This window comes from Oncorhynchus mykiss, chromosome 19 (assembly GCF_057628025.1).
Source record: "Oncorhynchus mykiss isolate SJ-2025 chromosome 19, ASM5762802v1, whole genome shotgun sequence".
Classification (NCBI taxonomy): domain Eukaryota; kingdom Metazoa; phylum Chordata; class Actinopteri; order Salmoniformes; family Salmonidae; genus Oncorhynchus; species Oncorhynchus mykiss.
Window position 1 is genome coordinate 70,531,667 of NC_143040.1, and position 25,083 is coordinate 70,556,749.

Sequence of the window (25,083 nt, forward strand, 5' to 3'; positions counted from 1 at the left end):
TACTTGTTGCTGAACATGTCCCACATGCATTATAGAATGTGCAATATAGAATGTGCAATATAGAATGTACATTATTGGTTGATGCTCATAGTGTAATAGCCTATACTGTTTTAAAATTGCGTGTTGTGTTTCCAATCAATATCAATTAGAGGATCGTTCGTGCAAGGCGCTATTATCGTCATATGGAAATGTTGTGGTCGTAGCTGACGTCTGATTGGACAATAACCATTACACTGACAGCTGCCTTGTCCAATAACTGCTCTGGATTCACCTGCATTTGCAATACCGTTTGTCTATTGGTCAGAAAGTGCGTTGTCTTGGATAGTTTGCAGGATATCGTTGCCTGCTTACTTCCAAGGATGCATTTGCGGTGGTAGATGCTGAAAGATAAGTCCGCTGTCTGTGCGCAATAGCATTTTGAGTTATCACATATAGCTAATTTTCTGGAATTGAGAGGAAGTATTTCACTCCGAAGAGAATTTAAAATGGATGAGATGGAGGAAGAATTAAAATGCCCTGTCTGCGGATCGTTTTTCCGGGAGCCGATCATTCTACCGTGCTCCCACAACATCTGCCTGGCTTGCGCTCGGAATATCCTAGTGCAGACCCCGGACGCTGAATCTCCGCAGAGTAGCCGTGCTTCTGGCTCGGGAGTCTCCGACTATGATTATCTGGATCTCGATAAGATGAGCTTGTACAGCGAGGCGGACAGTGGATACGGTTCGTATGGTGGCTTCGTTAGTGCCCCGACCACCCCTTGCCAGAAATCCCCAAACGGGGTGCGTGTTTTCCCCCCTGCCGTCCCCCAACCCCCTTCTCAGCACCACTTGCTAGGACACCCAGGTTCCCTACCTCCAATCCCACGCAACTCCTGCCTCACATGCCCGCAGTGTCATCGCAGCCTCATCTTGGACGAGAGGGGGCTCCGCGGGTTTGCCAAGAACAGGGTGCTGGAAGGGGTCGTGGACCGGTACCAGCAGAGCAAAACAGCCGCTCTCAAGTGTCAGCTCTGCGAGAAGAGTCCCAAAGAGGCCACTGTGATGTGCGAGCAATGTGATGTGTTCTACTGTGACCCTTGTCGCTTGAGGTGCCACCCTCCCAGAGGTCCGCTAGCCAAGCATCGCCTTGTACCCCCGGCACAGGGCAGTATAAGCCGTCGGACAAGTCCCCGAAAGATCTCCACCTGTACAGAGCACGAACTGGAGAACCTGAGCATGTACTGTGTTCAGTGCAAGATGCCGGTGTGTTACCAGTGTTTAGAGGAAGGGAAACATGGGACACACGAAGTCAAGGCTCTAGGAGCTATGTGGAAACTGCACAAGGTAGGGTCACGTGTTCCAAATCGTTACATTTGTACCTCTATTTTTCCAATGTCATAACGCGCGCATAAACTCACAAATTATAGTCCTTAAATGTGTCCCTATGAATTTCGTTCGTTGATGCAATTGTGGAAACGAATAGCGTGTAGGCTATTCTACATTTTAATATAAGCGTAACTTTTAAGTTCCAAGTTGAATTGATTGTGTGTGAAAACAATTTGATTAAATAAGATTACATATTGTGTGATAATAGCCTAAAAACTATTACATGTTTTGCTCACACTTCACTTCAGTCTCAGTAAGTAGCCTGTTGGGATGAGCTTCTATCCTTTATCTGCTCCGAGGTTGTCAGTAAATCCACTTGGGCAAGACTGTGGCGAAATCACATTTTTACAAGAGGCGCTCCCGTCCGTCTCCCGGGGATAATAAATTGTCGAGGGGCCAGACGCAGAGGTAGAGTCATAGGGTTCTTGTTGAGAGAGGACCAGCAGCAGTATTGCTGCGTCACGGGGAAAGCTACCATCCTCTTTTCTGTAACCCTGTAAAGTTTGGACACGGTTTGATTATTAACTGTGACGTATGAGAAATACATTATACTGTGGCTTAGGAATAGGTGACATTGGCTTGCTTCCCAATTGGCACCCAATACCCTCTATAGTGCACGACTTTTGACAAGGGCCCGCACTATATTATGGTAATATAGGAGCATTATAAGGGGATAGGGTGCCGTTTAGGACAGAAGCGTGGGGTTTCTATCTCCATACTCTAGTATTTTCTGGTCCCCTTCACATTCTCAGCTGTTCAACGTGCCTATATATATATATATGTATACAGTTCTCCCTCTATAAGCCTCAGATATATAAAATATATATATAAAACCTCAGATATATAAAACCTCAGATATATATATATGAGGCTTATATATATATTTAAAGCCTCAGATATATATAATATATATAAAACCTCATATATAATATATATAAAGCCTAAGATATATGTAAATATATATGTGTAAATATATATATATATATATATATATATATATATATATATATATATGCGCAAAAGCATCTCTTGATAGTGCACTACATTTGAACAGGGCCCAAGTAGTGCACTATAAAGCGATTAGGGTGCCAATTTGGACGTAGTTGTAGTGTTTCCCCTTTCCTTGTCTTTTCTATCATTGCGGTACTCGCATGGCTGTGTTTCAGTGGGCTACAGATGGTCTCGCATGGCTGTGTTTCAGTGGGCTGCAGATGGTCTCGCATGGCTGTGTTTCAGTGGGCTACAGATGGTCTCGCATGGCTGTGTTTCAGTGGGCTACAGATGATCTCGCATGGCTGTGTTTCAGTGGGCTACAGATGGTCTCGCATGGCTGTGTTTCAGTGGGCTACAGATGGTCTCGCATGGCTGTGTTTCAGTGGGCTACAGATGGTCTCGCATGGCTGTGTTTCAGTGGGCTACAGATGGTCTCGCATGGCTGTGTTTCAGTGGGCTACAGATGGTCTCGCATGGCTGTGTTTCAGTGGGCTACAGATGGTCTCGCATGGCTGTGTTTCAGTGGGCTACAGATGGTCTCGCATGGCTGTGTTTCAGTGGGCTACAGATGGTCTCGCATGGCTGTGTTTCAGTGGGCTACAGATGGTCTCGCATGGCTGTGTTTCAGTGGGCTACAGATGGTCTCGCATGGCTGTGTTTCAGTGGGCTACAGATGGTCTCGCATGGCTGTGTTTCAGTGGGCTACAGATGGTCTCGCATGGCTGTGTTTCAGTGGGCTACAGATGGTCTCGCATGGCTGTGTTTCAGTGGGCTACAGATGGTCTCGCATGACTGTGTTTCAGTGGGCTACAGATGGTCTCGCATGGCTGTGTTTCAGTGGGCTACAGATGGTCTCGCATGGCTGTGTTTCAGTGGGCTACAGATGGTCTCGCATGGCTGTGTTTCAGTGGGCTACAGATGGTCTCGCATGGCTGTGTTTCAGTGGGCTACAGATGGTCTCGCATGGCTGTGTTTCAGTGGGCTTCAGATGGTCTCGCATGGCTGTGTTTCAGTGGGCTACAGATGGTCTCGCATGGCTGTGTTTCAGTGGGCTACAGATGGTCTCGCATGGCTGTGTTTCAGTGGGCTACAGATGGTCTCGCATGACTGTGTTTCAGTGGGCTACAGATGGTCTCGCATGGCTGTGTTTCAGTGGGCTACAGATGGTCTCGCATGGCTGTGTTTCAGTGGGCTACAGATGGTCTCGCATGGCTGTGTTTCAGTGGGCTTCAGATGGTCTCGCATGGCTGTGTTTCAGTGGGCTACAGATGGTCTCGCATGGCTGTGTTTCAGTGGGCTACAGATGGTCTCGCATTGCTGTGTTTCAGTGGGCTACAGATGGTCTCGCATGGCTGTGTTTCAGTGGGCTACAGATGGTCTCGCATGGCTGTGTTTCAGTGGGCTACAGATGGTCTTGCATGGCTGTGTTTCAGTGGGCTACAGATGGTCTTGCATGGCTTAGTTTCAGTGGGCTACAGATGGTCTCGCATGGCTGTGTTTCAGTGGGCTACAGATGTCAAGCCCACTTTAGAGAGTCTGAGTTGTCATGGGCAACACACTCTCCCGGCTCCTCTCTCCCTCCCAGTTCTCCCTCTCCCTCCCAGCTCTCTCTCATAGTTCTCCCTCCCAGTTCTCTCTCTCTCCCTCCCAGTTCTCTCTCTTTCCCTCCCAGCTCTCTCTCTCCCTCCCAGCTCTCTCTCTCCCTCCCAGCTCTCTCTCTCCCTCCCAGCTCTCTCTCTCCCTCCCAGCTCTCTCTCCTACCCAGCTCTCTCTCCCACCCAGCTCTCTCTCCCACCCAGCTCTCTCTCTCCCACCCAGCTCTCTCTCCCACCCAGCTCTCTCTCTCCCTCCCACCCAGCTCTCTCTCTCCCTCACACCCAGCTCTCTCTCGCTCTCCCTCCCAGCTCCCTCCCTCCCAGCTCTCTCTCTCCCTCCCAGCTCTCTCTCTCCCTCCCAGCTCTCTCTCTCTCTCTCCCTCCCAGCTCTCTCTCTCTCTCTCCCTCCCACCCAGCTCTCTCTCTCTCACTCCCAGCTCTCTCTCTCCCTCCCAGCTCTCTCTCTCTCTCTCCCTCCCAGCTCTCTCTCTCTCTCTCCCTCCCACCCAGCTCTCTCTCTCTCTCCCTCCCAGCTCTCTCTCTCCCTCCCAGCTCTCTCTCTCTCTCTCTCACTCCCAGCTCTCTCTCTTCCTCCCAGCTCTCTCTCTCTCTCCCTCCCAGCTCTCTCTCTCTCTCCCTCCCAGCTCTCTCTCTCTCCCTCCCAGCTCTCTCTCTCTCCCTTCCAGCTCTCTCTCTCTCTCTCCCTTCCAGCTCTCTCTCAGCACCCAGTGTGTCATTCCATGAGTAGGAGGAGAGGGCCTGATATAGCAACCATCCCCAGCCTACACACTAACACCCCCCCCCCCCCCCACTCACACACACTCTCTCTACAGATATCATGCATAACAACGTGTATGCTTGAACTGCAGCACAAATACACAGACATATTGTGCACAGTGAAGTGAAAACTAGTAAAACAATGTGAGATCAAACAAAAATCTATGAAAGAACAAAAACATAAACAGTATATTTGACCTCTCAGCTTCCCTATCAAATCTAAAAATGTCAAGCAGACAACCTAAGAAAGTTAATAACAATGACAAATGGTTTGATGAAGAATGCAAAAACCTCAGAAAGAAATAGAGAAACCTGTCCACCCAAAAACATAGAGACCCGGAAAACCTGAGTCTACGCCTTCACTATGGGGAATCACTAAAACAATACAGAAATACACTACGGAAAAAAAAGGAACAGCACGTCAGAAATCAGCTCAATGTAATTGAAGAATTCCTAGAATCTAACCACTTCTGGGAAAATTGGAAAACTCTGAACAAACAACAACACGAAGGCAGACCTGGCTCTCAAGATGAGGTGGAAACAAAATGAGGTGGAAACTGAGCTGCACTTCCTAACCTCCTGCCAAATGCATGACCTTATTAGAGACACATAACTCCCTCAGATTACACAGATCCACAAAGAATTAGGAAACAAATCCAATTTTGATGAACTCAACTCAATTGTGTGAAATATCACAGTGTGCCATCACAGCAGCAAGATGTGTGACCTGTTGCCACAAGAAAAGGGCAACCAGTGAAGAACACACACCATTGTAAATACAATCAATATTTATTATTTATTTATTTATTTATTTTGTCTTTTGTATTTGAACATCGTTATTACCGTCTCTCTCTCCCCCCTCTCGCTCCCCTTCTTACCCCCCCTCTCCCTCCCTCTCCCTTACCGTCTCTCTCTCCCCCCTCTCGCTCCCCTTCTTACCCCCCCCTCTCCCTCCCTCTCCCTTACCGTCTCTCTCTCCCCCCTCTCGCTCCCCTTCTTACCCCCCCCTCTCCCTCCCTCTCCCTTACCGTCTCTCTCTCCCCCCCTCTCGCTCCCCTTCTTACCCCCCCTCTCCCTCCCTCTCCATTACCGTCTCTCTCTCTCCCCCCTCTCCCTCCCTCTCCATTACCGTCTCTCTCTCCCCCCCTCTCGCTCCCCTTCTTACCCCCCCTCTCCCTCCCTCTCCATTACCGTCTCTCTCTCTCCCCCCTCTCCCTCCCTCTCCATTACCGTCTCTCTCTCCCCCCCTCTCGCTCCCCTTCTTACCCCCCCTCTCCCTCCCTCTCCATTACCGTCTCTCTCTCTCCCCCCTCTCCCTCCCTCTCCATTACCGTCTCTCTCTCCCCCCTCTCGCTCCCCTTCTTACCCCCCCTCTCCCTCCCTCTCCCTTACTGTCTCTCTCTCCCCCCTCTCGCTCCCCTTCTTACCCCCCCCCTCTCCCTCCCTCTCCCTTACCGTCTCTCTCTCCCCCCTCTCGCTCCCCTTCTTACCCCCCCTCTCCCTCCCTCTCCCTTACCGTCTCTCTCTCCCCCCTCTCGCTCTCCTTCTTACCCCCCCTCTCCCTCCCTCTCCCTTACCGTCTCTCTCTCCCCCCTCTCGCTCTCCTTCTTACCCCCCCTCTCCCTCCCTCTCCCTTACCGTCTCTCTCTCCCCCCTCTCGCTCCCCTTCTTACCCCACCCCCTCTCCCTCCCTCTCCCTTACCGTCTCTCTCTCCCCCCTCTCGCTCTCCTTCTTACCCCCCCTCTCCCTCCCTCTCCCTTACCGTCTCTCTCTCCCCCTCTCTCTCTCTCTCTCTCATTTTCATTTCAAGGGGCTTTATTGACATGGGTAACATATGTTAACATTGCCAAAGCAAGTGAGGTAGATAATATACATATATAAGTGAGAAAAAAAACTAGAATAGAAATTAACAGTAAACATTACACTCACAGAAGTTCCAAAAGAATAAAGACATTACAAACACATGTTACCCATGCCAATATAATCACTTAAATTGAAAATGAGAGAGAGAGAGGGGGAGAGAGAGACGGTAAGGGAGAGGGAGGGGAGGGAGGGAGAGGGGGGGGAGAAAAGGAGGTAGAGAGAGGGAGGGAGAAAGAGGGAGGGAGGGAGAGGGAGGGAGAGGGGGGGAAAGAAGGGGAGCGAGAGGGGGGAAAGGAGGCAGAGAGAGGAAGAGGAAGAGGGAGGGAGAGCTGGCAGGCCTGGTAGATATGGATGGGCAGCTTTCAGACCCAACAGGCATTCCTGGGGCCTTCCTGACTGAACACCCTCTAGGACAGACAGACAGGAGGCTTCTCCATTGGCACTTGCATACACTCACAGTGTCACAAACACTGATAGTTATACGCAAACACACACTGATACACACTGACACTAAAACACACACACACACACACACACTGATACACACTGACACTAAAACACACACACACACACACATACACTAACACTGATTCACACACACACACACACACACACACACACACACACACACACACACACACACACACACACACACACACACACACACACACACACACACACACACACACACACACACACACACACACACACACGGTTCTGCTTAAGCGACATAAAAACACTTTTTTGGGGATTCAGTGTAATGTAAAACACACCGCGCCCTCCCCAAAAAACAATTTCTCTCACACAATCAAGTAATACACAGGGAGAGTACGTAGCTCCGTTATGTATCGTTAAAACTGTGATTATATTCTGTTTCTACAGACAACATAGTTTTAAATGAAGCCTCTCAAATCAATAGGTCAATATAAGCAACTGGGAGAGAGTCAGGTGACGCTGTGACTCGAACCCAACGCTGTGACTCGAACCCAACGCTGTGACTCGAACCCAACGCTGTGACTCGAACCCAACGCTGTGACTCGAACCCAACGCTGTGACTCGAACCCAACGCTGTGACTCGAACCCAACGCTGTGACTCGAACCCAACGCTGTGACTCGAATACAACGCTGTGACTCGAACCCAACGCTGTGTTGGGTAAATACAACAGCAAACCAATCTGTGGGTAAAGCGACGCTGTGACTCGAACCCAACAAGCCAAGGCTTCCCTTAAAGGAAAAGACTAGGAACAATCCAACAAGCCATGGCTTCCCTTAAAGGAAAAGGAACAACCCAACAAGCCATGACTTCCCTTAAAGGAAAAGACAAGGAACAATCCAACAAGCCATGGCTTCCCTTAAAGGAAAAGGAACAACCCAACAAGCCAAGGCTTCCCTTAAAGGAAAAGACAAGGAACAACCCAACAAGCCATGGCTTCCCTTAAAGGAAACGACAAGGAACAATCCAACAAGCCATGGCTTCCCTTAAAGGAAACGACAAGGAACAATCCAACAAGCCATGGCTTCCCTTAAAGGAAAAGGAACAATCCAACAAGCCATGGCTTCCCTTAAAGGAAAAGGAACAATCCAACAAGCCATGGCTTCCCTTAAAGGAAAAGACAAGGAACAACCCAACAAGCCATGGCTTCCCTTAAAGGAAACGACTAGGAACAACTCAACAAGCCATGGCTTCCCTTAAAGAAAAAGACTAGGAACAACTCAACAAGCCTTGGCTTCCCGTAAAGGAAAAGACAAGGAACAACCCAACAAGCCATGGCTTCCCTTAAAGAAAAAGACTAGGAACAACTCAACAAGCCATGGCTTCCCTTAAAGAAAAAGACTAGGAACAACTCAACAAGCCATGGCTTCCCGTAAAGGAAAAGGAACAATCCAACAAGCCATGGCTTCCCTTAAAGGAAACGACAAGAAACAACTGAGATTAACCAGCAGCTAAAAGAAATCCAGGATATAGCTAAAATGTTCCCAACGCCAAAACCAAAAACAAATGAACTGTTACTATCTGTTGTTAAAAAGAAAAAGAAGGTAGATTTGCTCAAAAAGGGAAGTGGAGTGTCAGATATGCAAATACAGTGGGCGGGGCTAGTGGATGAACAGGAAGTGCAAACTTTAGAAGATTAACTGGAGCAGGAAGAAGAAAACGGAATGAGACAAAACAAACATCAAATCAAAGTTTATTTGTCACGCGCGCCGAATACAACAGGTGTAGTAGACCTTACAGTGAAATGTTGAATACAACAGGTGTAGTAGACCTTACAGTAAAATACTGAATACAACAGGTGTAGTAGACCTTACAGTGAAATGTTGAATACAACAGGTGTAGTAGACCTTACAGTGAAATGCTGAATACAACAGGTGTAGTAGACCTTACAGTGAAATGCTGAATACAACAGGTGCAGTAGACCTTACAGTGAAATGCTGAATACAACAGGTGTAGTAGACCTTACAGTGAAATGCTGAATACAACAGGTGTAGTAGACCTTACAGTGAAATGTTGAATACAACAGGTGTAGTAGACCTTACAGTAAAATACTGAATACAACAGGTGTAGTAGACCTTACAGTGAAATGTTGAATACAACAGGTGTAGTAGACCTCACAGTGAAATGCTGAATACAACAGGTGTAGTAGACCTTACAGTGAAATGCTGAATACAACAGGTGTAGTAGACCTTACAGTGAAATGCTGAATACAACAGGTGTAGTAGACCTTACAGTGAAATGCTGAATACAACAGGTGCAGTAGACCTTACAGTGAAATGCTGAATACAACAGGTGTAGTAGACCTTACAGTGAAATGCTGAATACAACAGGTGTAGTAGACCTTACAGTGAAATGCTGAATACAACAGGTGTAGTAGACCTTACAGTGAAATGCTGAATACAACAGGTGTAGTAGACCTTACAGTGAAATGCTGAATACAACAGGTGTAGTAGACCTTACAGTGAAATGCTGAATACAACAGGTGTAGTAGACCTTACAGTGAAATGCTGAATACAACAGGTGTAGTAGACCTTACAGTGAAATGCTGAATACAACAGGTGTAGTAGACCTTACAGTGAAATGCTGAATACAACATGTGTAGTAGACCTTACAGTGAAATGCTGAATACAACAGGTGTAGTAGACCCTACAGTGAAATGCTGAATACAACAGGTGTAGTAGACCTTACAGTGAAATGCTGAATACAACAGGTGTAGTAGACCTTACAGTGAAATGCTGAATACAACAGGTGTAGTAGACCTTACAGTGAAATGCTGAATACAACAGGTGTAGTAGACCTTACAGTGAAATGCTGAATACAACAGGTGTAGTAGACCTTACAGTGAAATGCCGAATACAACAGGTGTAGTAGACCTTACAGTGAAATGCTGAATACAACAGGTGTAGTAGACCTCACAGTGAAATGCCGAATACAACAGGTGTAGTAGACCTTACAGTGAAATGCCGAATACAACAGGTGTAGTAGACCTTACAGTGAAATGCTGAATACAACAGGTGTAGTAGACCTTACAGTGAAATGCCGAATACAACAGGTGTAGTAGACCTTACAGTGAAATGCTGAATACAACAGGTGTAGTAGACCTTACAGTGAAATGCTGAATACAACAGGTATAGTAGACCTTTTGGTGAATTACTCACTACAGCTTAATGAGAAGGGTGTGCTTGAAATGATGCACATAACTCTGCAATGTGACAAGATGCAGATGATGGAAAGACCTGTGTTGTCCTTGTTAATGCAGACAGAGAAGAGCTCCAACTTCTTAATCATCACCTACATTTTGTCCCTCACATTGAATATAGTTGCGGAGAGTCTCTGTAATCCTAGATTCAGATCATTCAGGCAAGAAAAAACATCACCCAGGTAGGCCAGTCGTGTGAGAAACTGAGAAACATGCAAGTGATCAGAAAATTCTGGTCAGTAAAAGAGAACTTTAAAAAAACGTGTCAATACTTTGCCCCTTGATAATCAGCGCACTTCTATGTTGTAAAAGCGTTACATGGTCGCTGTGGTCTTGCTTTAACAAAGTTAACCATTTTCACTGTAGTGTCCAAAACGTCTTTCAAGCTGTCAGGCATTCCCTTGGCAGCAAGAGCCTCTCGGTGGATGCTGCAGTGAACCCAAGAGCCTCTCGGTGGATGCTGCAGTGTACCCAAGAGCCTCTCGGTGGATGCTGCAGTGTACCCAAGAGCCTCTCGGTGGATGGTGCAGTGTACCCAAGAGCCTCTCTGTGACTGCTGCAGTCTACCCAAGAGCCTCTCGGTGGATGCTGCAGTGAACCCAAGAGCCTCTCGGTGGATGCTGCAGTGTACCCAAGAGCCTCTCGGTGGATGCTGCAGTCTACCCAAGAGCCTCTCGGTGGATGCTGCAGTGTACCCAAGAGCCTCTCGGTGGATGCTGCAGTGTACCCAATAGCCTCTCGGTGGATGCTGCAGTGTACCCAAGAGCCTCTCGGTGGATGGTGCAGTGTACCCAAGAGCCTCCCGGTGGATGCTGTAGTGTACCCAAGAGCCTCTCGGTGGATGCTGCAGTGTACCCAAGAGCCTCTCGGTGGATGCTGCAGTGAACCCAAGAGCCTCTCGGTGGATGCTGCAGTGTACCCAATAGCCTCTCGGTGGATGCTGCAGTCTACCCAAGAGCCTCTCGGTGGATGCTGCAGTGTACCCAAGAGCCTCTCGGTGGATGCTGCAGTGTACCCAAGAGCCTCTCGGTGGATGCTGCAGTCTACCCAAGAGCCTCTCGGTGGATGCTGCAGTGTACCCAAGAGCCTCTCGGTGGATGCTGCAGTGTACCCAAGAGCCTCTCGGTGGATGCTGCAGTCTACTCAAGAGCCTCTCGGTGGATGCTGCAGTGAACCCAAGAGCCTCTCGGTGGATGCTGCAGTGAACCCAAGAGCCTCTCGGTGGATGCTGCAGTGAACCCAAGAGCCTCTCGGTGGATGCTGCAGTGAACCCAAGAGCCTCTCGGTGGATGCTGCAGTCTACCCAAGAGCCTCTCGGTGGATGCTGCAGTCTACCCAAGAGCCTCTCGGTGGATGCTGCAGTCTACCCAAGAGCCTCTCGGTGGATGCTGCAGTGTACCCAAGTGGCGTCGGGAGCAACTGCTTGCACCCACGTTACCACTCCACTATGTCTCCCTGTCATGGCTTTTGCTCCATCAGTACAGATACCAACATGAGCAGCAGCTATGTTTGGCTACATAGTGGAATTCCCACGAGAGAGTAACGGTTAATGTGATTGGATGTTAATTACTTGACTAGGCTGTACCTGTATTTTACATTGTGTTATTAGTTCGCTGAACACTAGATTGTTTAATTTTATTTTTGGCAATGAAACGAGGCTAGTCAGGCGAGAGAAAAAAACTCACCCAGCTGTATAGCCCCGTTGGAAAATATAAATGAACTGTTTGAAAATGTGAAGATTATTATTATTTTTAAAAATATAGTTTATTATTATTATTATTATATATATTTTTTAAAGTGAATCACATTTTTATTTGGCGTACCCCTGACGGCATTGTGCAAACCCCCGTTTGTGAATACCCGCTGCATAGTATCTTCTGTTTCTAGATGGTGTCACGTTATCTATAAAAGTGTTTCCAGCAGAGCTACAGTAATCTTTTAGCCAGGTGTGTAATGCCTGTAGCCTGCTGCATCTTTCAAACCGCGGCACAACGATGGCACTGGACCTGAAATGATTTATTTTGTCTTTTAATGCTTAAATCAGTTATTTAGAAAGGGAGGGAGGGTAGTGGGACACTGGGCCTGGATGGGTAAGGGAGGGAGGGTAGTGGGACACTGGGCCTGGATGGGTAAGGGAGGGAGGTAGGGGGACACTGGGCCTGGATGGGTAAGGGAGGGAGGTAGGGGGACACTGGGCCTGGATGGGTAAGGGAGGGAGGTACGGGGACACTGGGCCTGGATGGGTAAGGGAGGGAGGTAGGGGGACACTGGGTCTGGATGGGTAAGGGAGGGAGGTAGGGGGACACTGGGCCTGGATGGGTAAGGGAGGGAGGTAGGGGGACACTGGGCCTGGATGGGTAAGGGAGGGAGGTAGGGGGACACTGGGTCTGGATGGGTAAGGGAGGGCAACGAGGGGAGGTGGAGATAAGCTTGGCTTGGTTGTGGGCAAGGGAGGGTAAGGATGGGAGGTTGGGATAAGCTTGGCTTGGGTGAGGTAAAGGGAGGAGGAGAGAGAGGGGGTGGTGGAGAGGCATGGATTTGGTTTGGGAGAGAGGAAGGAAGGACTTAATTATAATACAATGTAATTGTATTTCTTTCTTATTTCTTATTGTTCCTTGTTTGTCATTATAATTAATATTCAATGGTGGTTATTGGTGAGAATGGAGAGAGAGGCTTTATCTAGGGGATTGGGAGAGCATCAGAAACTTCACTGAGGTGGATGTGGGGACTCCACTCATCCCATTTCAGTCTCTCTGTGGACCCTCTCTCCCCAAGTAGAGCCCGACCAGCCACTATACTTTAAATGAATTTACAAGGTAATACAAACTGACCCGTGGCAGTCTTTCCCCAATGTATATACAATGACATAATCCCCATTCTGTATTGGGTAAAAAAAAATCTGTCGTTAGGAGAGGAGTTGAAGCTTAATGGCTGCAGTGGGCTAAATCAGAGGTCACACAGACTGTTTCGTGGTAGTCTGAAACTCTTTGAAAACAAAAGTATACACCTCACACACATGGTTATGGGCTTAGAAAGAAGACGACACCTGTACCATGTCAGATATAGAGACGACATGTATTACATTTAGAATATTACTCTGTACTCTACATATTCATCACAGAAGACTGAAACATAACAAAACACCAGATTTTCAGCAGGTTTTTGTTGTTGTTTAAAAATAAGGTTTATTAATTCTAAAATGATGAAAAATATGAATAACATTCCACCCATGAGGCCACTAGGTTCATTTGACTGCAGGAAAGTAGTGATCCGTTCTGACTACTGCTGACACGGACCAATCACGGGCCGGCGTGCCAAAGAAATGACCGTTGACTCTCTCAGGCAGGATGAAAAGGATTACATCGATCCTTTGCTAGTTACTGACACTTTCACCACGATCCTTAGCTACATTTGTTTGTGTGTGTGCCATTCAGCAATAAGGGCGCACTTCAAATTCAAATACCTCAAGTGTAAATACTTCTAATTGAGTGCACTACTTTTGACCAGAGCCCATAAGGCTAAATCAAAAATCAAATCAAGCTTTATTAGTCACATGCGCCGAATACAACAAGTGTAGACCTAACCGTGAAAAATGCTTTACTTACGAGCCCTTAATTAACAGTGCAGTTCGAGATGATAGAATTAAGAAAATATTTACCAAATAAACTAAAGTAAAAAAAATTATAAAAAGTAACACAATAACATAACAATAACGAGGCTTTATACGGGGGGTGCCGGTACCGAGTCAGTGTGAGGGGGTACAGGTTAGTCGAGATAATGTATACATGTAGGTAGGGGTAAAGTGACTGTGCATAGATAATAAACAACGAGTAGCAGCAGTGTACAAAACAAGGTGGGGGGGGGGGGGGGGGGGGGGGGGAAATGTACATAGTGGCCATTTGATGAGCTCATAGGGCCCTGGTCAAAAGTAGTGCACTACATAGGGAATAGGGTGCCATTTGGGACCGTAGAGAAGTGTCATTGTCGGACGGATCAAAGCTATTGTATTGTATAAGCAGTGGCTTGTTTCCTTAAAGCACAAAGCCCCTGCTCTTGTCAGATGACAGTGTTCTGTCATGTTCCTGTCGTCACCAAGACCATTGGCTCATAGTCCATTGTCCCTGTTGTCCGTTACTCTGTAATTCTCTGGCCCTGTCACTGTCTACATCCCAAATGGCACACGATTCCCTATATTGTTGTGCTCCCTCCCCCATTTGACCAGTGCCCTATCAGAGCCACTATGGAGTAAATAAGGTGACATTTGGTACACAGGCTATGCCTCAAGAGCTTTTGTTCAGTCAAAGTGTTTACGAATGCGTTCCATTTGTATAATATCAAACGTGATGTTGGCAGAGCGCCCCGTTCTAAGGACAACTGCACAGTCACACCAGCCACGGTGTCACCATAGCAACCGAATCCCCATAGATGTTGTGTTAGATAAAGTACCTGACCCCATATGATTTATCCCAGATGCTTTCCAGCATTTCGTTTTATGTGTGTGTGTGTGTGTGTGTTGGTGCTTTATGATGACTGGGACCATTACCCCCTCCTCCATCTATGTGAGTACCCCCTCCTCCATCTATCCTGAGTACCCCCTCCTCCATCTATGTGAGTACCCCCTCCTCCATCTATGTGAGTACCCCCTCCTCCATCTATGTGAGTACCCCCTCCTCATCCTACCTCCTACCTCCTCCCCACCTCTCTCTCCCATCCTACCTCCTCACCTCCTTGCTCTCCCATCCTACCTCCTCCCCTCCTCTCTCTCCCATCCTACCTCCTCCCCTCCTCTCTCTCCCATCCTCCTTTCTCTCCTATCCTACCTCCTCCCCTCCTCTCTCTCCCATCCTACCTCCTCCCCTCCTCTCTCTCCCATCCTCCCCCTCACCTCCTTTCTCTCCCATCCTCCCCCCTCACCTCCTTTCTCTCCCATCCTCCCTCCTCCCCTCCTTTCTCTCCCATCCTACCTCCTCCCCTCCTCTCTCTCCTATCCTACCTCCTCCCCTCCTCTCTCTCCCATCCTACCTCCTCCCCTCCTCTCTCTCCCATCCTCCCTCCTCCCCTCCTCTCTCTCCCATCCTCCCTCCTCTCTCTCCCTCCTCCCCTCCTCTCTCTCCCATCCTACCTCCTCTCCTCCTTTCTCTCCCATCACACACACACACACACACACACACACACACACACACACACACACACACACACACACACACACACACACACACACACACACACACACACACACAGCCTGCATAGATAGAGCCCTTGTTCAACAGTAGTGCATTATATAGGGACTAGGGTGCCATTTGGGAAGCAGAGAGAGAGGGTCTGACTGATCCCTATGTGTGTGTTTCTGTATGACAGGGTGAGATGCTATCTCTAGAGGGAACATGGAGTGTCTGAGTACACAGGCATTTGGGAAGAACAAGATCAAACACACACAGAAACACATACACACAGTGTTTGGGAGGGAGGGGGGGGGGGGCAAGAGATCAAACACAAGGTAACAGAAAGAAAGCTCCAGGGGGAAACATCTACAGCTCCCTGCATGTCCACCAATATACTGGGCTCGTAGGATCTGTGCTCGTAGGATCTGTGCTCGATAGGATCTGTGCTCGATAGGATCTGTGCTCGATAGGATCTGTGCTCGATAGGATCTGTGCTCGATAGGATCTGTGCTCGATAGGATCTTCCTATTGGAGAGGAGGAGAGCAGAGGAGAGGTGTGGGGGAGAGATGAGAGAGGAGAGGAGAGGAGAGGAGAGGAGAGGAGAGGAGAGGAGAGGAGAGGAGAGGAGAGGAGAGGAGAGGAGAGGAGAGGAGAGGAGAGGAGAGGAGAGGACCAGACCGGAGATGAGGAGTGGGCGGAGAGGCGAGGACAAAAGGGGATAGTAGGAAGAGGAGAGGAGGGAAAGAGAAGAGGAGGAGGAGGAAGAGGAGAGAAAGAGAAGAAGTGGAGAGGAGGAACAGAAGAGGAGGTGGTAGAGGAGAGGTGGGAAAGAAAAGAGGAGGAGGAGGAAGAGGAGAGGAGGGAAAGATAAGAGGAAGAAGAGGAGAGGAGAACACATTCCCATCTTATCACACTGATTAATATTCTCTCATTGACACCAAACAGATTTAAGTCATGACCTTGCTTTCAGTTCAACCTCTGTATAACCCTGTGTGTGTGTGTGTGTGTGTGTGTGTGTGCAAGCGCAAGCAGGACAGAGCAGCTTCTCCCTCACCCTGCTGAGAGGTAATGGGATTGACTGTCAGGCTGGCTCCACAGTGTGTGTGTGTGTGTCAGGCTGGCTCCACAGTGTGTGTGTGTGTGTCATAGGGCTGTGATTGGGAGTCTCATAGGGCTGTGATTGGGAGTCTCATAGAGCTGTGATTGGGAGTCTCATAGAGCTGTGATTGGGAGTCTCATAGGGCTGTGATTGGGAGTCTCATAGAGCTGTGATTGGGAGTCTCATAGGGCTGTGATTGGGAGTCTCATAGAGCTGTGATTGGGAGTCTCATAGAGCTGTGATTGGGAGTCTCATAGGGCTGTGATTGGGAGTCTCATAGGGCTGTGATTGGGAGTCTCATAGAGCTGTGATTGGGAGTCTCATAGAGCTGTGATTGGGAGTCTCATAGGGCTGTGATTGGGAGTCTCATAGGGCTGTGATTGGGAGTCTCATAGAGCTGTGATTGGGAGTCTCATAGAGCTGTGATTGGGAGTCTCATAGGGCTGTGATTGGGAGTCTCATAGGGCTGTGATTGGGAGTCTCATAGGGCTGTGATAGGGAGTCTCATAGGGCTGTGATTGGGAGTCTCATAGAGCTGTGATTGGGAGTCTCATAGAGCTGTGATTGGGAGTCTCATAGAGCTGTGATTGGGAGTCTCATAGGGCTGTGATTGGGAGTCTCATAGGGCTGTGATTGGGAGTCTCATAGGGCTGTGATTGGGAGTCTCATAGGGCTGTGATTGGGAGTCTCATAGGGCTGTGATTGGGAGTCTCATAGAGCTGTGATTGGGATTCTCATAGAGCTGTGATTGGGAGTCTCATAGGGCTGTGATTGGGAGTCTCATAGGGCTGTGATTGGGAGTCTCATAGGGCTGTGATTGGGATTCTCATAGAGCTGTGATTGGGAGTCTCATAGGGCTGTGATTGGGAGTCTCATAGGGCTGTGATTGGGATTCTCATAGGGCTGTGATTGGGATTCTCATAGAGCTGTGATTGGGAGTCTCATAGGGCTGTGATTGGGAGTCTCATAGAGCTGTGATTGGGAGTCTCATAGGGCTGTGATTGGGATTCTCATAGAGCTGTGATTGGGAGTCTCATAGGGCTGTGATTGGGAGTCTCATAGAGCTGTGATTGGGAGTCTCATAGGGCTGTGATTGGGAGTCTCATAGAGCTGTGATTGGGAGTCTCATAGAGCTGTGATTGGGAGTCTCATAGGGCTGTGATTGGGAGTCTCATAGAGCTGTGATTGGGAGTCTCATAGGGCTGTGATTGGGATTCTCATGACAAAATCAATTAAATGTACACTGGGGAGAGTAGACTACAGTACTAACCACAGAACAGACAGACAGACTTTCACTGTAGACTACAGTACTAACCACAGAACAGACAGACAGACTTTCACTGTAGACTACAGTACTAACCACAGGACAGACAGACAGACTTTCACTGTAGACTACAGTACTAACCACAGAACAGACAGACAGACTTTCACTGTAGACTACAGTACTAACCACAGAACAGACAGACAGACAGACTTTCACTGTAGACTACAGTACTAACCACAGAACAGACAGACAGACTTTCACTGTAGACTACAGTACTAACCACAGGACAGACAGACAGACTTTCACTGTAGACTACAGTACTAACCACAGAACAGACAGACAGACTTTCACTGTAGACTACAGTACTAACCACAGAACAGACAGACAGACTTTCACTGTAGACTACAGTACTAACCACAGGACAGACAGACAGACTTTCACTGTAGACTACAGTACTAACCACAGGACAGACAGACAGACTTTCACTGTAGACTACAGTACTAACCACAGAACAGACAGACAGACTTTCACTGTAGACTACAGTACTAACCACAGAACAGACAGACAGACAGACTTTCACTGTAGACTACAGTACTAACCACAGAACAGACAGACAGACTTTCACTGTAGACTACAGTACTAACCACAGAACAGACAGACAGACTTTCACTGTAGACTACAGTACTAACCACAGAACAGACAGACAGACTTTCACTGTAGACTACAGTACTAGCCACAGAACAGACAGACAGACTTTCACTGTAGACTACAGTACTAACCACAGAACAGACAGACCCTTTCACTGTAGACTACACTAGTACGACTGACTTTTAATTGCTTGTGAAGAAGACTACAATACTCACTCCAACACACAGTCTCTTCTACTGTGGGGTTATACTTTCATATTCCTAATATACATTCCACAGGCAAAGACAAGCCACTAAAACTGCTCTGATAGAGACAGAGAGAGACAGAGAGAGACGGAGAGAGACAGAGAGAGACAGAGAGAGACAGAGAGAGACAGAGAGAGACAGAGAGAGACAGAGAGAGAGAGCGAGACAGAGAGATACAGCGATACAGATGTATTGAAGACACAATAGTACGTGGTTAGATTGAATAATAGATATAATATCAAAGTAAGTGTATGAAGCTAGCAGAGCAGTGGACAGGACTACCGGAGTTCATTGTTTGAATCTCTGACAGAGTCTCTCTCTACTGAGGCTTCCGTTGATGATGGACAGCCTCAGAAAGTGGGTCACATTTTTACAAAGTTTTACCACTGTAAATACGTGGGAACAGCGTTGATTCAACAAGTGTGTGTGCCCAGTGGGTATGTCATTTTGGCTAAAAGTGATCCTGGGAAGATAGTGAGAGGAAGATAGTGAGAGGAAGGTAGTGAGATGAAGATAGCGAGAGGAAGATAGTGAGATTAAGATAATGAGAGGATGATAGTGAGAGGAAGATAATGAGATGAAGATAGTGAGAGGAAGGTAGTGAGATGAAGATAGTGAGATGAAGATAGTGAGAGGAAGATAGTGAGAGGAAGGTAGTGAGATGAAGATAGTGAGAGGAAGATAGTGAGATGAAGATAGTGAGAGGAAGGTAGTGAGATGAAGATAGTGAGATGAAGATAGTGAGAGGAAGGTAGTGAGATGAAGATAATATGATGTGAGATGAGAGGGAGTTCAAGGCAACAGCTGTGTGTGTGTGTGTGTGTGCGTGAGTGTGAGTGTGAGTGTGCGTGAGTGTGAGTGTGGTGTGTGTGTGTGTGTGCGCGTGTGTGTGTGTGTGTGTGCGTGCGTGTGCGTGCGTGTGCGTGTGCGTGTGTGTGTAATCCAGTGATGTAAGATGAGAGAGTGTACAAGGCAACAGCACAGGAAGATAATATGATTCCACAGCAGGGTAGAGGAGGAGCGCCTTAGAGCAACGGACAGGCTGTTTGATATGACTCCATTACAGACTTGTGCTGATTATTTACCCCTCCAGCGGCCCTGGAAAACGATTAACTGTGGAAAGGAACGTTAAATGAAAGAAAAAAAGAGAGGAGAAGAGAAGACCCAGAATGCTCCTCTGCTTCCTGTCTGATCCATGTACTAGGCACAGATGAAGAGAGAGTGGTCTCAGAACCCGAGAGTGGTTCTCAAACTGGGGTACTAGTAGGGAAGGGAAATGGGATACCTGGTCAGTTGTACAACCGAAATGTGTCTTCCGCATTTAACCCAACCCCTCAGAGAGGTGTGGGGGGCTGCCTTCCAAAAAAAATCAAATATTTCACCTTTATTTAACCTTTATTTAACCAGGAAGGCCAGTCGAGGACAAGTTCTCACTTACAACTGCGACCTGGCCGAGATAGAGCAAAGCAGTGCGACACAAACAACAACACAGAGTTACACATGGAATAAACAAACATACAATCAATAATACAGTAGAAAAATCTATATACAGTGTGTGCAAATGTAGTAAGATTAGGGAGGTAAGGCAATAAATAGGCTGTAGTGGTGAAATAATTACAATTTAGCATTAACACTGGAGTGATAGATGGGCAGATGATGTGCATGTAGAGATACTGGGGTGCAAAGGAGCAAAAAAACAAACAATGGGGATGAGGTAGTTGGATGGGTTATTTACAGATGCGCTATGTACAGGTGCAATGATCTGTAAGCTGCTCTGACAGCTGATGCTTAAAGTTAGTGAGAGAGATATGAGTCTCCAGCTTCAGTGATTTTTGCTATTCGTTCCAGTCATTGGCAGAGAACTGAAAGGAAAGGCGGCCAAAGGAAGTGTTGGCTTTGGGTTGACCAGTGAAATATGCCTGCTGGACAGGTGGGTGTTGCTATGGAGACCAGTAAGCTGAGATAAGGCGGGGCTTTGCCTGGCAAGGACTTATAGATGACCTGGAGCCAGTGGGTTTGGCGACGAATATGAAGCGAGGGCCAGCCAACGAGAGCATACAGGTCGCAGTGGTGGGTAGTATATGGGGCAGCGATCGGTTGAAGAGCATGCATTTAGTTTTGCTTGTATTTAAGAGCAGTTGGACTCCATGGAAGGAGAGTTGTATGGCATTGAAGCTCGTCTGGAGGTTCGTTAACACAGTGTCCAAAGAAGGGCCAGAAGTATACAGAATGGTGTCGTCTGCATAGGTGGATCAGAGAGTCACCAGCAGCAAGAGCAACATCATTGATGTAGACAGAGAAAAGAGTCGGCCCGAGAACTGAACCCTGTGGCACCCCCATAGAGACTGCCAGAGGTCCGGACAACCGGTCCTCCAATTTGACACACTGAACTCTATCTGAGAAGTAGTTGGTGAACCAGGCGAGGCAATCATTTGAGAAACCAAGGCTGTTGAGTCTGCCGATAAGAATGCAGTGATTGACAGAGTCGAAAGCCTTGGCCAGGTCGATGAATACATCTGCACAGTACTGTCTTTTATCGATGGCGGCTATGATATCATTTAGGACCTTGAGCGTGGCTGAGTTGCACCCAGGACCAGCTCGGGAAACCAGATTGCAAAGCACAGAAGGTACGGTGGGATTCGAAATGATCGGTGATCTGTTTGTTAACTTGGCTTTCGAAAACTTTAGAAAGGTAGGGTAGGATAGATATAGGTCTGTATCAGTTTAGGTCTAGAGTGTCTCCCCCTTTGAAGAGGGGGATGACAGCGGCAGCTTTCCAATCTTTAGGGATCTCAGAGAGGTTGAACAGGCTAGTAATAGGGGTTGCAACAATTGCGGCGGATAATTTTAGGAAGAGAGGGATTGTCTAGCCCAGCTGATTTGCAGCTCTTTCAGAACATCAGCTATCTGCATTTGGGTGACGGAGAAATGGGGAGGCTTGGGCAAGTTGTTGTGGGGGTTGCAGAGCTGTTGACCAGGGTAGGGGTAGTCAGGTGGAAAGCATGGCCAGCCATCGAAAAATGCTTATTGAAATTCTCGATTATCATAAAATTATTGGTGGTGACAGTGTTTCCTAGCCTCAGTGCAGTGGGCAGCTGGGATGAGGTGATCTTATTCTCCATGGACTTCACAGTATCCCAGAACTTTTTGGAGTTTGTGCCACGGGATGCAAATTTCTGTTAGGAAAGCAAAGGCTAGCTTTTTCAAACTGCCTGTGTATATTGGTTCCTAACTTCCCTGAAAAGCTGCACATCGCGGGGGCTATTCAATGCTAATGCAGTACACCACAGGATGTTGTTGTGCTGGTCAAGGACAGTCAGGTCTGGAGTGAACCAAGAGCTACATTCGTGTGAACAAGTAGCGAACAGCAGTAGTGGAAAAAAGTGGTTACTTCAGGAAGCTGGAGATATTATTGGCTGTCCCCTGTCTTATTGACTTTGGCTGCTTCCTCTTTATTTTTCAGAGCTCCTTGACTAGTTAATGATTCCTGATGCAGAAGTGATGCTGCCGTAACAGATAAGCACTGTATCAGTCGGCCAGTAAGACTGTAGACTGGCACCAGAAATAGAAATCGTGTTTGACACACCGGGACGTTTCTGTCTTCGAGGCCCGTCGCTATTGGCCAAATAATGATCATTCTGTGTAAAAAAAATAAAACATTTTTTAGGACAGACCAGCCCATCTGCCACTTGCCCCAAACTGCCCTATGGCCAGTCTGTAGGGCGTTGGCTTTCAAATAGAACCCTGTTCCTTATGGGCCCTGGTCATAAAGTAGTGCACTACATAGGGAATAGGGTGCCATGGGGCCCTGATCTAAAGTAGTGCACTACATATAGGGAATAGGGTGCCATAGGGCCCTGATCTAAAGTAGTGCACTACATATAGGGAATAGGGTGCCATAGGGCCCTGATCTAAAGTGGTGCAGTACATAGGGAATAAGGTGCCATAGCGCCCTGGTCTAAAGTAGTGCACTACATGGGGAATAGTGTGCCATTTGAGATACCGACACAAAGAGAGCATCGTCAGACGATAGCTACTGTAGTTCGTAGCTGATCCAAGCGTGGTGGTAGATGTTTTAAGCTGTCTCTGTCTCGCTGAATATGTTACATCCCAAATGACATCTATGTTTCCTGTACAGTGCACTATGGTCAAAAATGTGTGCAGTTCATTGTTGAACAGAGTGCCATTTTTGGGAAGCAACGTGAGTGGAAACATGCCAGTAGATGGTTTTTGTTGTTGATTTTACACAGTGTAGGCAGCCATGTCTATCCTGATCGTATGTAACTGCTTCCAAGTCATTGATAACTTGATTGGTGGGGTAGGAAAGTGATTTTGTTGACAATCAATAAGCAATATATCTGCCTTCTAAGGGAAATTCCCCCCCCCCAAAAAATTCACCATTGTCTGCATCATATGGTTTTAACTAACTATTAGCAGGCAGTAAAGTAACCTAGTTGTTCCAGTTGGTTTCTGGGTAATGTCACTTGAAACACTTATCTTTCCATATATATATATTTTTTGAAACTACAAAACATAGAAACGCGCCATTTTTTACATCATGTTGATGTTTGGGAAGGCTGCCGCAGATGATGAAAATGAAGTTCAATATTTTTGTTATTTTCCTTTAACTAATACGTGGACCCAGCCTGGTCCAATAACTGTCTGTGTTCTTCCATAATAACAATAATACATTGCATTTATAGACATAAATCACAAAGCTCTTTGCATTGTAAGTATATGAAGAAATAATAATTACTAAGAGTTTAATGATAAGGGCTAAAGTAAGTTGTCAAGAGAGCAGAGACACACTGTCCTCCAGACCTGCTTTGATGCCAGACACCTGAGAAAGCCTTGTTGTCTGCTTTGATGCCAGACCCCTGAGAAAGCCTTGTTGTCTGCTTTGATGCCAGACCCCTGAGAAAGCCTTGTTGTCTGCTTTGATGCCAAACCTCTGAGAAAGCCTTGTTGTCTGCTTTGATGCCAAACCCCTGAGAAAGCCTTGTTGTCTGCTTTGATGCAAACCCCTGAGAAAGCCTTGTTGTCTGCTTTGATGCCAAACCCCTGAGAAAGCCTTGTTGTCTGCTTTGATGCCAGACCCCTGAGAAAGCCTTGTTGTCTGCTTTGATGCCAAACCCCAGAGAAAGCCTTGTTGTCTGCTTTGATGCCAAACCCCTGAGAAAGCCTTGTTGTCTGCTTTGATGCAAACCCCTGAGAAAGCCTTGTTGTCTGCTTTGATGCCAAACCCCTGAGAAAGCCTTGTTGTCTGCTTTGATGTCAAACCCCTGAGAAAGCCTTGTTGTCTGCTTTGATGCCAGACCTCTGAGAAAGCCTTGTTGTCTGCTTTGATGCCAGACCCCTGAGAAAGCCTTGTTGTCTGCTTTGATGCCAAACCCCTGAGAAAGCCTTGTTGTCTGCTTTGATGCCAAACCCCTGAGAAAGCCTTGTTGTCTGCTTTGATGCCAGACCTCTGAGAAAGCCTTGTTGTCTGCTTTGATGCCAAACCCCTGAGAAAGCCTTGTTGTCTGCTTTGATGCCAAACCCCTGAGAAAGACCTTGTTGTCTGCTTTGATGCCAAACCCCTGAGAAAGCCATGTTGTCTGCTTTGATGCCAAACCCCTGAGAAAGCCGTGTTGTCTGCTTTGATGCAAACCCCTGAGAAAGCCTTGTTGTCTGCTTTGATGCCAAACCCCAGAGAAAGCCTTGTTGTCTGCTTTGATGCCAAACCCCTGAGAAAGCCTTGTTGTCTGCTTTGATGCCAGACCCCTGAGAAAGCCTTGTTGTCTGCTTTGATGCCAGATCCCTGAGAAAGCCTTGTTGTCTGCTTTGATGCCAAACCCCTGAGAAAGCCTTGTTGTCTGCTTTGATGCCAGACCCCTGAGAAAGCCTTGTTGTCTGCTTTGATGCCAGACCCCTGAGAAAGCCTTGTTGTCTGCTTTGATGCCAAACCCCTGAGAAAGCCTTGTTGTCTGCTTTGATGCCAAACCCCTGAGAAAGCCTTGTTGTCTGCTTTGATGCAAACCCCTGAGAAAGCCTTGTTGTCTGCTTTGATGCCAAACCCCTGAGAAAGCCTTGTTGTCTGCTTTGATGTCAAACCCCTGAGAAAGCCTTGTTGTCTGCTTTGATGCCAGACCTCTGAGAAAGCCTTGTTGTCTGCTTTGATGCCAGACCCCTGAGAAAGCCTTGTTGTCTGCTTTGATGCCAAACCCCTGAGAAAGCCTTGTTGTCTGCTTTGATGCCAAACCCCTGAGAAAGCCTTGTTGTCTGCTTTGATGCCAGACCTCTGAGAAAGCCTTGTTGTCTGCTTTGATGCCAAACCCCTGAGAAAGCCTTGTTGTCTGCTTTGATGCCAAACCCCTGAGAAAGACCTTGTTGTCTGCTT

At 47.4% G+C, this 25,083-nt stretch overlaps 1 protein-coding gene across 4 annotated transcripts in view; it reads left to right on the forward strand.

The window, feature by feature from the left end:
- Positions 1–345: 345 nt before the first annotated feature.
- The window catches only part of trim9 (tripartite motif containing 9), a 118,197-nt gene continuing 93,459 nt past the window's right edge, over positions 346–25,083 (forward strand). For 2 of the 4 annotated variants that reach the window (XM_036955298.2, XM_036955299.2), the window contains exon 1: positions 362–1,322. In XM_036955298.2, coding sequence (XP_036811193.1) covers positions 486–1,322 — 837 coding nt within the window. In that variant the 5' untranslated portion in view covers positions 362–485. Of the gene's footprint in view, positions 1,323–25,083 lie in introns of all 4 variants that reach the window. The other 2 variants (XM_036955301.2, XM_036955300.2) reach the window with 2 other exon arrangements.